The sequence below is a fragment of the Oreochromis niloticus genome, linkage group LG7 (genome assembly GCF_001858045.2).
Source record: "Oreochromis niloticus isolate F11D_XX linkage group LG7, O_niloticus_UMD_NMBU, whole genome shotgun sequence".
Taxonomy (NCBI): domain Eukaryota; kingdom Metazoa; phylum Chordata; class Actinopteri; order Cichliformes; family Cichlidae; genus Oreochromis; species Oreochromis niloticus.
In genome coordinates, this window is record NC_031972.2 from 39,348,003 (window position 1) to 39,363,467 (window position 15,465).

At 39.7% G+C, this 15,465-nt stretch overlaps 1 protein-coding gene across 1 annotated transcript; it reads right to left on the minus strand.

Annotated features, from left to right (window-relative positions):
• Window positions 1-1,748: 1,748 nt before the first annotated feature.
• lg7h11orf24 (linkage group 7 C11orf24 homolog) lies at window positions 1,749-14,825 on the minus strand. Its single transcript, XM_005454253.4, has 4 exons — window positions 14,664-14,825; window positions 11,410-11,463; window positions 11,141-11,306; window positions 1,749-8,403 (listed from the first exon to the last, which is right to left on the minus strand). The coding sequence occupies exons 1-4, from the start codon at window positions 14,721-14,723 to the stop codon at window positions 7,493-7,495; spliced, it is 1,191 nt and encodes a 396-aa protein (XP_005454310.1). The 5' UTR covers window positions 14,724-14,825; the 3' UTR covers window positions 1,749-7,492.
• Window positions 14,826-15,465: the final 640 nt, after the last annotated feature.

The window sequence follows — 15,465 nt, forward strand, 5'->3', positions numbered from 1 at the left end:
GGACCAGTCAAAGAACCCTTATGAGCAGAAGATTGAGGAAACAGTTCACCCTGCCTGGGATAGGGTTACTGGGGCCCTGCCCTGGAGCCAGGCCCAAGGAGGGTGCCAGAGGGCGAGCGTCTGGTGGCCGGGCCTTAGTCCACCAGGCCCGCCCGGGCACAGCCCGAAAAAGGGAAATGAGCCCATCCTCCTGTAGGTCCGCCACCTGCAGGAGGCGCCGTAGGGGTTGGTTCCTGTTGTGCTCGTAACCCCTGAACCAAATGGTGGACACCAGAGGTGAAGGGAGCCACCAAGCTGAAGGAGGAGTCCTATCGGGCTTGGTTAGCCTGTGGGACTTCAAAGGAAGCTGATGGTTGAGTGCAAAGGGGGGGAGAAGTCACTTGGATGAGTGATGAAACGTTTCTCCCACTGAAACGCTACATCCAGATGGACAGAATCAGCTTTTCAAGATTTCCTTACCTGGATGATTGAGCATGCATCAAGACATCAAGAGTTCATGTTTTACAGATATTTTTTTCACGCATTTGTATATTAGTGTTAACGATTGTTTACACATATAGTGCATTTTATCCTTAGCAGTTATACGAAGTGCTTTTCACTGCCACAACTTCACACAGCAGGCCCTCTATAGATGAGTTGTAAATTATATCCAATAAAACTAGTAGTTTAACAAACTTTAGTAATAGCTTGCTGGTACATATAGATTATACTATACTTAATTATTATATTAAATTATACTTAATTATTACAGAAACAATGGTTGTCTCCAATAATTGTATATAAAAGATAAACATAAGGTGACATCACCTTATATAAACATATAAGGTGATGTCACCAATTAGTTAATGAAGCCTCAAAATGAGTATTTTGATCTTAGTTTTTTGAAAGCAGATTTTAGATGTGCAGAACTGACTGAGAAATTGAAGGATTATGACAAATTGTATTGTCATATCTGGGGGTGCAAATTAGAGGTCAAGGAAAGAAGGAAAATTAATCACTGTTAAAACACTGTTTTCCAACCAACTGAATCTAGAGTTTTCTAGATTCAGTTCTTAGTGGAATGCTTTTAGTTGACATCCAAACTTTCTGGCCTGAGATGTAACTTGGAGGTGTGGTTTGATGGTTGTTGGCAATGCTTCTGTTCTTTGGTTCTTAGTAGGCCAGCATGGGTGACCTTATAAACCCGCCGACAATGGCTGCTCAGAAAGAACAGATGTCTCACCTTGGATAGCTGTAAACAAAAGTGGTTGGTAACCCAGGGATTCTTCAAAAGCTGAGGCTGGTGGCAGAAAATGTCATTGGGTTTTTTCCTTGCTTGACAGCTCCAAGTGCAGAGGAGGGAGTGGATATACTCCACTCCCTCCTCTGCACCATCTCAGCCTTGCCTCCCTAAATGTGTCTCCTAACTGCTCAAATTGAGCTGTCGTTCTTATATCCCTTAAAATCAACCTAAAAAGTAAAAAAAATAAATAAATCAATGTACAGGTAGAGAAAAATGTTCTTCCACAACAAAAGCACATCCCTTTCCTGTCAAACCCTGTGCAAGAATCAAGTGTTTAACACGCATGTACATTAGCATGCATCCTTGCCATCTGATTAACAAGAGTGGCTTAGAACAATACACCAATACAAATAGTTCACCTCTCATGAACACATGTTACAGTCAGTCTTGTTGTGCATCTATCTATCATCTACTTCACCTATGAATTAAACATTAAATTGATTTATTCAAACACCAACACGATCAATTCGGTTCTTTTTTCATTTATTTTCTGCAAAGTAAAAATCTCTGTTCAAAGTGCATCAGAACATCAGGTTGGCACAGGGCAGGTGTCGCGTTTCATGACATCCTGCACATCAGTCACCGCAAACACAAGTTTACCTTTAACACAGTCCACACTGGTTCCAGGATCTATGGAGAAACTATGAAATTACTGACATCAGTAAACCATCTTCACTTGGGGGGAAAAATCCACTCGCTTAATGGACACGACGACACAATCCAAGACAATTTGATACAGTATGAACCACATTCTGACTGCCATAAAAGACATTTATGTCATCATTGCAGACACTCTAACAACTATAGATTATGTTGTTTCAAAAAGTCAGGACTTTGTCACTTTTCAGTGATCTCAGAAAAGTGGAAATACACCTCAAATAAACATTACAAAATGTTTTCATGAAGTTGCAATTTGGGTGATCCTGATAACAAAACAAAAATGGGTTTTTTCTCCTCCATCAGAGGAAAAAAAAAATCAAAGTATTCCAAACACATACAGAAGCCTAGAGAGGTCATGGTTAGAATTAACAAGTTCTCATTTTGCCATTTAATTAAAAAATAATAATAAAACTTTTGATACATGATTATTCTTACAGGAAAAAAAAAAAGGAAGAAATGACAACCCAAACAGAATTCTGTTCAATAACACAGAAAAAATGAGGAAAGATTAAATTTTGAGAAAATCTAAGGCTGTTTTTGTAAACCATGCAGAAATAGCCATTAATACAAACTCTCCTTTGATGGGGAAATAATATCTACCAGCAAACTCTAAGGTGGAGCCAAGTGATTTTCCTGCTGCCTATGCAGGGGCATTGCCATTCATATAGTTTTCCAGTATCTTTAAGCAAGGGACAAGATTTAGGAACTGGAAGCTTTCTGAACTAATTAGACAATTGTCGAGGAGAACAAAAGCGGGTTGTCATTGTCTGAAACAGTCTCAAAAGCATCAGCTATCATTTGATGAGGAGAAGTCACAGAGCGTGTACAGGCAGTTAAGAACCGCTTTGAGATTTGCACATCAAACTTTTACAGTTTTTTTTAATTGTACCTTTGGTTTTTATGATTAACAAAAACATATGCAAATAAATTCAAAACCAAGTGAGACCAATGTGATGAAGACATTATCATTAAAAAAAACAAGGTTGTTTGAGAAAAACAAAGATAACAGCCTGCCATACGGATCCCCTCTCAAGCTCTTGTGACCCAATCAGTGCATTGCCACAAGACAAGAGAGTCGTCTCCTCTCAAAGACGAACGCGAGCAGGGGCAGGTAGGGTTGAATGCATTTACAGCAGAAATACAACATTACATTTTCATTTGAAATCTGTGTAGGTTTCAGATGAACCCAGAAAGGTCACCATGCTGTTGTGGAACAGTTCAAGGTCCCTCTCATTCAGTCACTAACTGATCATGGCTTTATGTTTCCCTTGGCTTTATCACACAAAGATGTGCTTCAGTGAATTATTTGGTGAAGTTCCATCAGCTGTGTACTCTATTGGAAGAATACACCAAATACAATGTGCTCAAGAAAAGGCAAAAGTAAATCAGTGTATGGCAATGAAGGACCGCCTTTGTAGCGCACTGCTAAATCACTGAGAACCATTCGGCAAAGGACCGGAGGATGAAAGTCAGTCTAAAACCAAGACAATAAGTAGATTATATGGTAAAATGGAAATGCACCTGATCTCCAAAGTTTCTGTAATAGAAAGAGACCAGCCTCATGTGGCAGAGCTTTTACTTATCGTTGTAGAAGGAATGATTTTCATGACCTACACCATCTCATTCTTTATGAAACATCTGCTGCTTTCTCTCTTTATGGCAAATAGTGTAAAACATTGTGCACATTTGAAGGAATGTTGAAATGTAATGAAAATGACTCAATAAATGGCTTAACATTCATGTTGCTTCTTACAAAGGCATGGGAAAGAGCAGTGAGGTAAGCCAGAAGAAAATTGGACTAAACATAGTTATATGAACAGGCAAAGACACAATGCGTTAATAAGACAATATATACTCAGTATATTTAAAAACAATACATTCACTGTGAGAATCTAAAAAAATAGAAATAAACAATTTAGTATGGCCTTGTTCCTGTGATTCACTGGAAGACACGTGCAAAGGAACACTGCTGAAATGTCGTCTGTAGCAATGAAAGCTAATGAAATGTCACGGAAAAGAGAACTTTGAATACTTTTAAAGGAACCCTCTAACATTTGGAAAATCTGAGTATTTAGCATAGTGAGGTTTGTTTAACATAAAATCTGCCATTAATGGGTTGCAGTCCTTAAATAAATCCTTTATCTTTCCTGGTTGTTATTCACCGACCTCTACGGAAAACATGAGCCGAGGGAAAGTGTGAAGGAGAATTCATAAAGATTTCTGAAAAGTGTCTGACTACTAAAAAGAGAATGTTGTTCGTGGAACTGCCATGAAAAAATGATACTGTTTCAAATATGAACTATAAAGGTTTAGACACTAAACCTTATTATGAATTTTAACCTGCTTAAAATAAAATCTGATATTATCCAACAACAACAACAAAAAAAAGGTTAAAGGTTATCAAAAATATGAAATGTCGTGCTGGAGATGACCTAGTTTAACTTTAAGATTTATAATCTAAAAGTTTACATAAAATGAACAATCAGACTAAGGGTTGGCGTTACAGCAACACTCACATGACATTAATAATACAAACAGAGTTATGCTTCAACCGTAACATCACTTCAAAAGACTTGATATTAAATGCATTGCTGAGTTCCACGATGAGCTGCATCATCGGTCAAATCAAATCATTTTTACTGAGACAAAATGATTATTCAACCACAACCCTGCTTTAGCTGAACTCGTGCAGCAGCTACAATAGTCTAGTAGGTTTATCCATAGTGGGAGTTAGCTGCTAAGTTAAGAACATCTTGGACAACCTAATGTATGAGCATAACGGCCGTTTCTCACAAACTGCAATGTTGTGTTTTGTAACAACTGTAGCATATGTAATAAAGGTAGAATTTGCCTTTAAACTAATAAAATGAATTGATGTGTCAAACACAGGCGTTTATCATAGTCATTTCATGCAGCTAGACACATTCAGTTCCCCATTGAGGCTACAATGACATGTTTCTCAACCAAACCTCAATCTAATCTGGAGAGTTTAGCTGCACAGTGGCTGCTATACAAGGGCAGCAACACCTGCAATTTGATATTCATGATGAATATGCTGCTGAGAGTCAGCAGTGACGGATACGACCCTCTGACTGTCACAGCCTGCGATCCTGCATAATCCTGAACTTTTCAAACCAAACTGGCTAGTTTCCAAAAATCTCAGATTTCATCCTCCTCAGAGGGCAGAGTAGTTTTAATGCTAGCTGTAAACATAGCAGGAGCTGTGTTTTAACATGAAGCAGTGTTAGTGTGTCTGTCTGACCTTCAAGTGGAAGAGCTGCCAGCCAAACAGGCTCTGTGAGCGTGGCCTGTGCTGCATGTAATTTTCACACAACAGAACAAGTGAACTGACATTAACAGAGTGACAGTGGGTGGAAAATCCTCAGCTTGATGACTTAAATGTCTCTGTGGTCTCTCTCTGGCCTGTTAACTAAAGCAGACACCACAGTGTGCACTCTGGCCCTGATCCACCAACATCAGGCTTCAACACACGCGGCCACATCTGATGGAAACTTAACCAGAGCAATGGAAACACATCTTGCAGTGTAATTAGCTGGCAGCAGCACCTGTGCAAACTTTCTGTCTTTCTGAGAAAACATCAACGCTTCCACAAGTTTTCCACATATTCATTTACTTTGAATAAAGTTTGAGACAGGCTGGTTCAAGTTCACCCGTCTGTGCTGATCAGATCCTGGTTTATACAAGTTGATTTTTAGCTTTGCCATCTTTAATGGAAGCTAAAATGATGCTTTACTGACCATTTCCATCACTAGACTATAAACAAGCCAGAAGCGTATCCAGACTATTTCATCGACTTCACATGAGGTCAAACTCAAAGTACACACAGCTGGGATTTAATAATCTCTCTCTCTCTAATCTGCTGGTTTTATTCAGCAAATTATTCACTTATCAATTCTTTGTCCTGTACAAGGTTGTTGACTGGATGCATTTGCAATTTGCCGTGGTCACGTGACTGTTCGCAGCTGATTTCAGATGGCACTGCCTGGTGTGTCGCCGTCTGATGAAAAGCAGGTGTGCTTGAAATATCCCTAGATGTAATAAATGAGGAATCTGGAGTTCTGCAGTGAGCGAACAGCTACTTCTTTCTTTTTCATAGAAATGATGGCCAAGACTACAAAAGACTAATACTACAACAGACCCAGGTGTCTCACACCTGTAACTGTGAGGACAGAGCTGCAGTAATTCACCATGTTGATAATGATTACTTTAGAAAAGCATCAACAGTGAGTCTGAGTCTAGCTTTGTGGTTGGAAATTACAGCAAGTATGCATCATTCACTGCCAGCTGTAGTTAAAAACATGTGGAAAATGTGACATCTTAAAGATGGGAAGGGCCGAGAAATGTAATGCCACCACAAAATATTTGGCAAATTTGAGCTACAACGTCACATTAGATTTCTGTCAAATGTTGCAAGAGTGATTTTATACACTTAGATCTATGTGTGATTCATTTTTACCCCATTTTTCTGTAGAGGATTAATAACAAAACAAATAATCTACTTTGCAGTAAACAGTGCAACACTGTGTACAGGGGCTGGAATGGGAAGGTTACAAAACGTGACTGAGATCTGATGAACATTTCTTCACTATCAAGGTTATATATCTAATTGTAAAGAGCAAAAATAATAACAGTAATTATTATTGTTGTGGTCAAATCAGCAACACCAAATTCCAAAAATGTAAACAAATACCGTCTAAAACAGTCATTTCTGAATTGAAAGAACTTCAAAACCTGTCAAGCAGAAACTGTTTTGTGCACTGCTGCATGAAGCACTGAATAACTGAATTATCACTGTGGCCAATTCATAAACCACATTAGAAAGAATTTGCAATATGACATATTTTAAATGCCTTAAGCGCAGAGCTATTCTTTGTCAGTTACCCTATTTGGAACTGAGATGTATGTCAATTGACTTTTTCAAAAATGAAATAAGTATCAAGGTAATCACAAAGAAATGAATCATATGTTGGGCATAACATTCTGATTTGGTCCTTATATAGATGTCACTTAGGAAAAAATGTTTACAAATTTAAAAAAAAATACAATAAATTATTGGTTTGATTTTTTTACAACTCTACTTTCAGATAATCTCGACATTTCGTACCAGCAGTAAATTAACTGATGAAGAGGTCATCTGCTGAGCTTTGGAAACGTCCCAACTGAGCCAGCCGACAGACTGACCAACAACCTGTAACCGATTCCAATCCTGTCAGGGCCACTAGCAGAACCAAATATAAGCTATAGGGTTTGATTTTTGACATAACATAAAATCCCCCACAACAAAAAAAAAAAAAAAAAAAAAAAACAGGAGCTGCTAGAACACAGATCAGTGTGCATCACCATTTTATCGTCAGTGAGCTGTACTCAGAATCATCCATTTCCATTTCGTGCTGAACTAACTGAACCATCCTGTAAATTCACAGCACCATCTTACCGTTCAGTTAGTCTGTCATTTAGTTCGTTTTGTTTTTCCTGCTCCGAATCAAAGAAAGAAAAAGCTTCATGAAATATGATTATCCTCTTCCTGTCTCATACCCCAGAGTCTGAGTACATGCCATTTATCAGATAGTCGACCTGCGTGTAGTCCTTCCTCCTGTAGCTGTCGTAGGCCTGTTTGGCAAACACTGCCACTGTGACCAAGAAGAAAAGCAGGCCAAAGAGCAGGACAGCCAGTAAAGACGCCGTATCGACGAGCTGCTTGGTCAGAACAGCTCCCGCCTCTTCTACCCCAGGGACCCTCGTAGCTGAGGCAAAAGATTTATTTTGATTGGCATGAGTACTGACAACAGTTATAGCAGATCGTGATGTGGTTAAAGATGATGTCTGAACTGGTGCGACCTCAATACTGGGGTGTGGCAGGGCAGCCGATGAAGAAATGTCTGAACCATGGACAGCAGTAACAGCAACACTTGTGTGAGCTATTGTCATCAACTGTGGGGCTACTGTTGTTCTTGTTGTTGTTGCTGGTGCTGAGGTTGTAGATTTCACAGGTGTAGTGACCACATTCTTAACAGACTCTGAAGTGGTTGCTGTTATACTGCTAGTGCTGGTGGTGGATCCAGTATGCAGGCGCTGAGCAGACAAGCCTGTGGGGGTAAATGGCTCTGGTGATTTGAGATGCTCCTGTGACGATGGCTGCTCAAAGGTTGCTGAAGGTGTGGGAGAAAGGGCTCCTTCTGTAGTTTGTTCATTTTTGTTCACCGATGTTACAGAGTCACTAAGTCTGTTGTGGCTGACTGTGGTGTGGTTGGGGGATGCCGATTTCTGGAAGGACTGAGTGCTTGCATTTAGTTGCAGACTGTTATTAACCTTGCTACTAGAGTTGGTCGGTATGACGGCATCTGAAGTGTTATTAGGGTTTAAGGCAGAGGCCAAAGTCTTCGGTGGAGGACTTGTTTTCACACCATCCAAAGAGGTCTTTGTTGTTGCATTAGTAGCACCTGGGAACAACAAAATCTAGTTAGCACAAACTAGTGAAACAAACATTCGCTACAAGCCAAACATACATTTATATTTCATTCATATATTTGCAGAGCATCAGTTTGTTTCTTTCAAAGAATTTTAACCCTGTAAATGGCCAAAGAGCCGTGTTATCTTCAAGATCGAGATACCCTTGCAACCAAAAAAAGTTTGGTAACTCTGAAGTTACACTGATAACTGATTTTAAAAAATGTTTATGATCAGCATCTAAGTCAAAATTGTAGACAAAAACAATCAGACAAAATGAAAAACATCAATTTTCATGCCTTTAGTGAAGCAGGAAGTAAGATGGATCAGTAATGTAGGAGATTAAACATTAGCTGGTGGGAAGGCATCCGGCATGGAACTCGTCCAAAGCAAACATGTACAGCCGATCGCTTTGACAAGGAAACAGATTAAAGTAGTTTTCAAAGTAGTTAAACCTGTGTGCTGTGACAGCTACATTAGCTCATTGGAGTCAGGCGTCCTACTAAAAAGAGATTAGAGTAGAAGTGTAGTACATTCACTGCCCGAGTCGCTTCATTATTTGGCAAAAGCCAAAGAGTACAGCTAGGTTATGAAGGCATACCAGGAGGCGATGCTTTCAGACGGGGATGTCCAACCCAACAGTAAACAAATGACTCAAAGCAATGCTGGCGTGAACTGTTACACTCTAACGGTTCATGGAAATTACTGTTATATGGTGCAGCTGGCTGAAAAGCTCAACCCGTATAGAAAATATTGAAGAGTTACAAAGTTCAGCTATTTCTGTTATTGGTACAACTAAATGCTCAAAGCAATTGTGCTTTACTTAAAGTTTCCAGGCAAAATACCCTCTAGGTTACTTTTGTGCTCTCATTTCATTATTCTGTGCCACTACTGAACCATGTGATACTGTAAGCTGCAATCACTGATAAAATGGTGTTCAGCATTTCTCCAATACTGTCATAAATATCTTAATAGTAAATTTTGTTGAAATCAAGTTATTTCAATTTGAGGCTATTGATACGCCAGCTATCCTCATCAGTAATAATCATCCACACAAAATACAGGTCGCTTTAAAACACAAGTTGGCATGTGCACAGTGGGACTTTAAAATAACATGCTGCCAGCCATCTGAACTTGGCCAAGAAAATGACTTTGAATGAGAGATTGGCCAAATTGAAATCAAGCAGTCTTTGTTTTTTGTGGACTTGATCTCACCTCTTATGGTTTCTTTCACATTCCCAAGAAAGATTAATTGATGAATCATGCCTAGAGCTACATGAAGTGCTTATTTTGTTCAATTTAATTCACATTCAATTCAATTTTATTTACATAACGCCAAATCACAACAACAGTTGTAAGGTTAGACCCTACAATAAGGCAAATAAAACCGAGAAAACTCCAACAATCATGTAACCGCCTACGCACAAGTGCTTTGGCAACAGGAGGAAGGAAAAACTCCCTTTTAACAGGAAGAAACCTCCAGCAGAACCAGGTTCAGGAAGAAGAAACACTCAATGCATCATGGGAATCCCCCAGCAACCTAAACCTAATGCAGCATAACTGGATCCAGCCCCAACTATATGCTTTATCAAAAAGCAAAGTTTTAGGCCTAATCTTAAAAGTAGAGATAGTGTCTGTCTCCTGAATCCAAACTGGAAGCTGGTTCCACAGAAGAGGGGCCTGAAAGCTGAAGGCTCTGTCTCCCATTCTACTTTTAAATACTCTACGAACAAATAAGTCTGTAGTCTGAGAGCGCTGCGTGCTCTAATGGGTGATATGGTACTAAAAGGTTATTAAGATAAGATAAGGCCTGATTATTCAAGTATGTGAGGAGCAGGATTTTGAATTCAAAGCTGAATCTAACAGGGAGCCAATGAAGGAAGAAAATACAGGAGAAATATGCTCTCTCTTTCTAGTCCCTGTCAGTAATCTCACCACAGGATTTTGGATCAACTGAAGGCTTTTCGGGGAGTTTTTAGGACATCCTAATAATAATAATGAATCACAGTAGTCCAGCCTAGAAGTAATAAATGCATGAACTAGTTTTTCAGAGTCACTCTGAGACAGGACTAGTTGGAGCCCATATTTCTATTACTTTTAATCCAAAGTACAACAAACTCAGTTTTATCTGAATTTAGAAGCAGGAAATTAGAGATTATGTCTTTAAGACATTCCTGTGGTTTAACTGGTGTGTGTTATCTGCCTTCATGGATAGATAAAGTTGGAGTCTATTAGATATGATTCAAACCACTGCAGCGCAGTACCTGTAATACTTACCGCATGCTCTAATCGCTGTAATCAAATATTACAGTCAACAGTATCAAACACTGCACTGAGGTCCAGCAGGCCAAGCACAGAGATGAGTCCAGTGAATCTTACTAACCACACATACAATGCTTATTCTGTACACTTTATCAACCTGGCATCCACGACAAATGACATATAGACTACATTCATGCCAATATTGTGAGTATGAGTGTCACAACATTGAATAATACTTGCAGCTGCCAGTGTTAGTAGATTCACCAATGGCATCAAAATGAAAATCCTACGTTGCCTAATCTTCAAGTTATTGTCTTAACAAAGTTGGGTGTCCACAGCGGGTCTCATCTTTTTCTTTTTTTAGTTATGTCACAAGCTGTTCACTCACTGCCCATGAAAACAGATTTTAAAAAAGCTCCACATTCTTACACAGAGAACCTTTAAGAGCGACTCCTGCCACATACTTACATCCATTGGAGCAATTAGCTGTTGGTTTTGAGAAGAGGTTGTCCCCATTTGGTCCTGTGGTGGAGGAGTCCGTAGGGCGCAGAAGCAAACAGAGGAGGAGGAGGAGGAGGAGAAGACACAGTGATACGCTCAACTGGAGCTTTGAGGAATACAGGGACATGGTGGGCTGGGAGGGAACGAGACAGACACACGCTCACATAGACACAGGCACATCCATATGCACACACACACCGGGTACAATGAAGTTCACACAGTCAACTTGTACAAACAATGAAATGAAGGAGGGGAAACCAGGAGGAGGTGAAGTCAGTTTCTGGTTGGACCTACAAAGACAAACACGAGCAAGAATCAGAAGCAGCCTGACAGACAGGGTCGATAAACCGTGTGCTTATAGATTTTCTGCCTCGAGACGTCTTATTCTAGTAAACAGAGATGGTCCTTAAGCAGAAACATGTAAAACCACAATTACAGCTGTACTTAACATTTAGGATGACAGCATTTATTCATATTGGTTGGATCATTTCATCTTTAACCTTTTGATGGAGTCTTATATTTTCTTACCATGTTTCACTCAAACAAGTAACACACATAACATTTAGTAGGCATTTCAGCCAGATATTAAAATATAGCTACTATAATTCCACTGGTTAAAAATATACAGAGACTCTCATTTAATAAGACATTTAAGGCCCTATCAAGACCAGCAGAGTCAAAGTTGAAGGATATTACTAATGATTTGGTTCAAATTAAACAGTACTGTGGAAACTACAACTTTTTTACAATGTTCTACATGATCCAGGCTAAAGCTTGGGATTTGTAGTTCAGTAAGGCAGATTTCCTGAAGCACGCCATTCAAGCCTCTTCACCTGTACAACAGTAAAGAGCAGTTAGCCCACCCAAATGTGAGGAATGACTACCATCTAGTGTCAAAACAATGCACATCTCAAGTAGTGCTCTGGAGGCAGTAGAGTCATAATCGCCGTTATCAGTTATGAGTTTAATTAGACTCCAGGCTCAAGTTACAGAAGCACAGAGCTGCTTATACTGGAGTGTTAATGGCAACATTTAGCTCAACAACAATTACTGCATGTATTTCACTTTCAAATGAAGAAGCCCGAACAAAATTAAACTCCACATAAAATGTCAGAATCTCTGAAATGGTTTTCTATACTGAAATACAGTGACGCAGTTGCGCCTTTACATTCAAGTGAAGTGAGCAGCTTCGTTGGCTGTGCAAAGGCTCAGTCAGGAAAGATCCATGCAGCTAGTGTCTTCTTCCAAAGCCTTAGTACCATAACTACCACTACTGGCCACCCTAACAATGTCTAACGCTGCATTGTGGTTCGCTGGAGTCCCACAGCTTCAGAAATGGCTCTATAACCTTTTCCAGATTGAGAGATCTCAATTACTTTGTGTCTCATCTGTTCCTGCATTTCCTTGGATCGCAGCATGATGTCAGGCTTTTGAGGATTTTTTGGTCTACTCTACTTTGTCAGGCAGGTCCTATTTAAGTGATTGTGGCAGTAATCAGGCCTAATCAGGTTATCTTTGTCCAATATTTTAATTTGTTTGATGATCTGAAACATTTAAGTGTGACTGACATACAAAAAAAATAGGAAACCAGGAAGAGGGGCGAACACTGTCCACTGTCTCATCACAGTCACAGATGAATCCAACCACAGTGTTTTCATTGGCATACTTTGATGATGCTGGTTGGGTGGATTGGTGTACAATCATAGGTGTACAGTAGGGGGCTGAGAGCACAGTCCCAGACACACAATCTGTACGTTTGCATCGCCGAAGAGAGGCTGCTGGTGCTTCAAGTCATATCTTCAAGTCGTATAAGAGAATTTTACTTTAACCACAGGTTACTGTATTTATTTTGATTGTCGAAGCTAATGGTAATAATCGGTGTAAATTACTGTAGGAGTCATAAATGCAATCAGGCAAAAATTAATGAATTTGTTTTTAAATTTTCTCCATATGTTGTAGCTAATATTCACGTATAAAGAAGGTAAGGACACGATTTTTTTTTTTTTTTTTGACAACTAAACTTCAAGTCTATTTATTTTAAAGGGAACACTTCAGTGTTTTGCTAACCTAAAGAGCTGTAGCTGATTGCACTGAAATGTACCACTTATAAGACTTTGTCTATAAATTCTACTACAATATCTGCTCCCACTCAGCACCTAGACTACCTTAAGAAATTAAGTTAGAGATAAATCAAAAGATTGCGATAAGCCTGCAGTCACAGAAATCACATCCCGGAGTCAGCCAGTGAAAACAGATGGGAGTGAGTGAGACCCAGAAACAGCCAGCAAGTTTTGTCTGAAACTGACCTTAAAGACCCTAAAAGTAAAGAATAAAATATATCAAAATCACTTCTAAAACACGAGTAGACAGCACAATGCTCTTTAATGAGGTCTGATGTCATATATTTCCTGGCTGTATTCTGCACAGGCTGAGTGGGATGAGTGGAGTCTGATGTCCACATGTAAGGCCTCTGCTCTCCTCCACTCAGGTGGAGCACCTTGTGCTTCTTAGGAAAAAATAACTAAAAACAAACTAGACTGCATTTTAAAAGCAGAAGCCATTACTGAATAACACATGGGCATGATATTTGTGACAAACGCCAACAATATATCCACTGATCTGTGAGCACCAGTTTGGTTCATCAGGTTTCTGGTGCAGTTTTCCACGTGTGTAAAATAACAGGGAGCTCCACAGGGAGTATGCACTGTTATTTGGGGACCCTACATCCTCCACATTAAAACAGCCCTTTATCGGATTTGTAGCACTGCCACACAGTGCACCGGGACTTAGATCTGTGTGATAGGTTCTTCACTGTAAACAGGATGTGTTTTAGACAGCTGGGGCACAGGACTAGCCCTCAGTGTAAACAGGAAAACTCGTTGAAGACGCCAACGTGGAGAGAGGAGGTGCCGCGCGCTCTGCCACGCTGCCGACCTGCCAATCAAAGAAGTTTGGGCTAAAACGAGAACTCCCGAGCACACAGCCAGCAGCTGCTTTAGCACCAAATAACCCAAAACATTACATCTGACAAATGTCCCTTTAACTTTAGCCGAATAAACAGAAAAAAATCCAAAGCAAGAAGGGTCAGTCACGTGTTATTGTGACTTCAGCAAGTCAGAGCAGAGAAACGCAGCTGTAGCTCAAACAAGCTAACACTGGGCCAAGTGAAAGCTGCTCCGAAGGAAGACACGGAGCTTAGTTCAGATGGGAAACCCCCAAAGTTTAACCCGTGTTTAACTGGCTCGGTTACACAAACCAGCAAGGTAACGAGCAAAACCACCCCATCGATAAAACAGTGAATAATGCTGTAATCGCGATGTCACCGGGCAATAAACACACCGAGAAACGAGTTAACGGAGCATGATGAAGAGACATCTCCCCTCAGCAGCGAGTGCATCCACATTACCGAGCAGCTAACACTAACAAGCCACGGTCACGGAGAGTTACTGCTCACAGGCTAGCTACAGTCCGTGTGATCGGAGGTCCTTACCAGGCTTATGCAGGGGCTCGTTTGCTGAAAACCACACACAGGTACCCAGGAACCAAACATCCACACCTTCTGTACAAGACGCTGACCTTCTTCCTCAGCTGCGGTTTTAGCTGTGATGACTGATAATCTATGTGCTCCTGCCCTCTGCTGGTCACGCCACGTTAAAACAAGAACGCCTGCTATTGTTGCAGTTTACCAAAATTTATTATGACTAATACCAATACTTTCAATTCATTGTTAATAATATTATTGCTATTAATATCGACATATATAGAACATTTTTATAGAACATTTATTTAACATTTAACATTTATAGAGCATTACTAACACAGTTTTAACTAAACATACCAAGGCAGATATGAGCAGGTTTGCCTTAGAAATGCATAATAGAATTGAAATAATAAAAAAATATTATATTTACATTGAAATAATTTATTGAAAGGAGCAAGTGATTTTCTAGATTTATATGTGTTCGGGCAGACAGCCAAGAATTCAATTTAAATTATTACAACTTCCTAAAGAAACAGGTAAAATATCACTGCCATGTCTATCCAATTTTTAGCTGTCCAACTAAGATCCCTAGCATGCTGCTGCAATCCCAGATATTTTGCAAAATGGGAGAACATAGTAAATTTTACATTTCATTACAATCTCTTCTGGGAAGCAAAATGTTATATCGACAGCATGCTAAGACCCTAAACCAATGGTCTAAGGTACCACTCAGAATTTGGGTTAACGAGTGTAAATCACCACTACTGGAAAAACATCCTAGAATATTAAAATGGATCACATCTGACCCAAA

What these genes read in the sequence shown, in the direction of transcription:
- lg7h11orf24 (XM_005454253.4), bottom strand. Translation starts at nt 14,723, where the DNA reads ATGTTTGGTTCCTGGGTACCTGTGTGTGGTTTTCAGCAAACGAGCCCC. An exon ending in CGAGCCCCTGCATAAGCCTG is followed by an intron (nt 11,464 to 14,663) that starts GTAAGGACCTCC and finishes TTGTCTTTGTAG; the next exon opens with GTCCAACCAGAAACTGACTT. An exon ending in TTCCCCTCCTTCATTTCATT is followed by an intron (nt 11,307 to 11,409) that starts GTTTGTACAAGT and finishes GTTCCCTCCCAG; the next exon opens with CCCACCATGTCCCTGTATTC.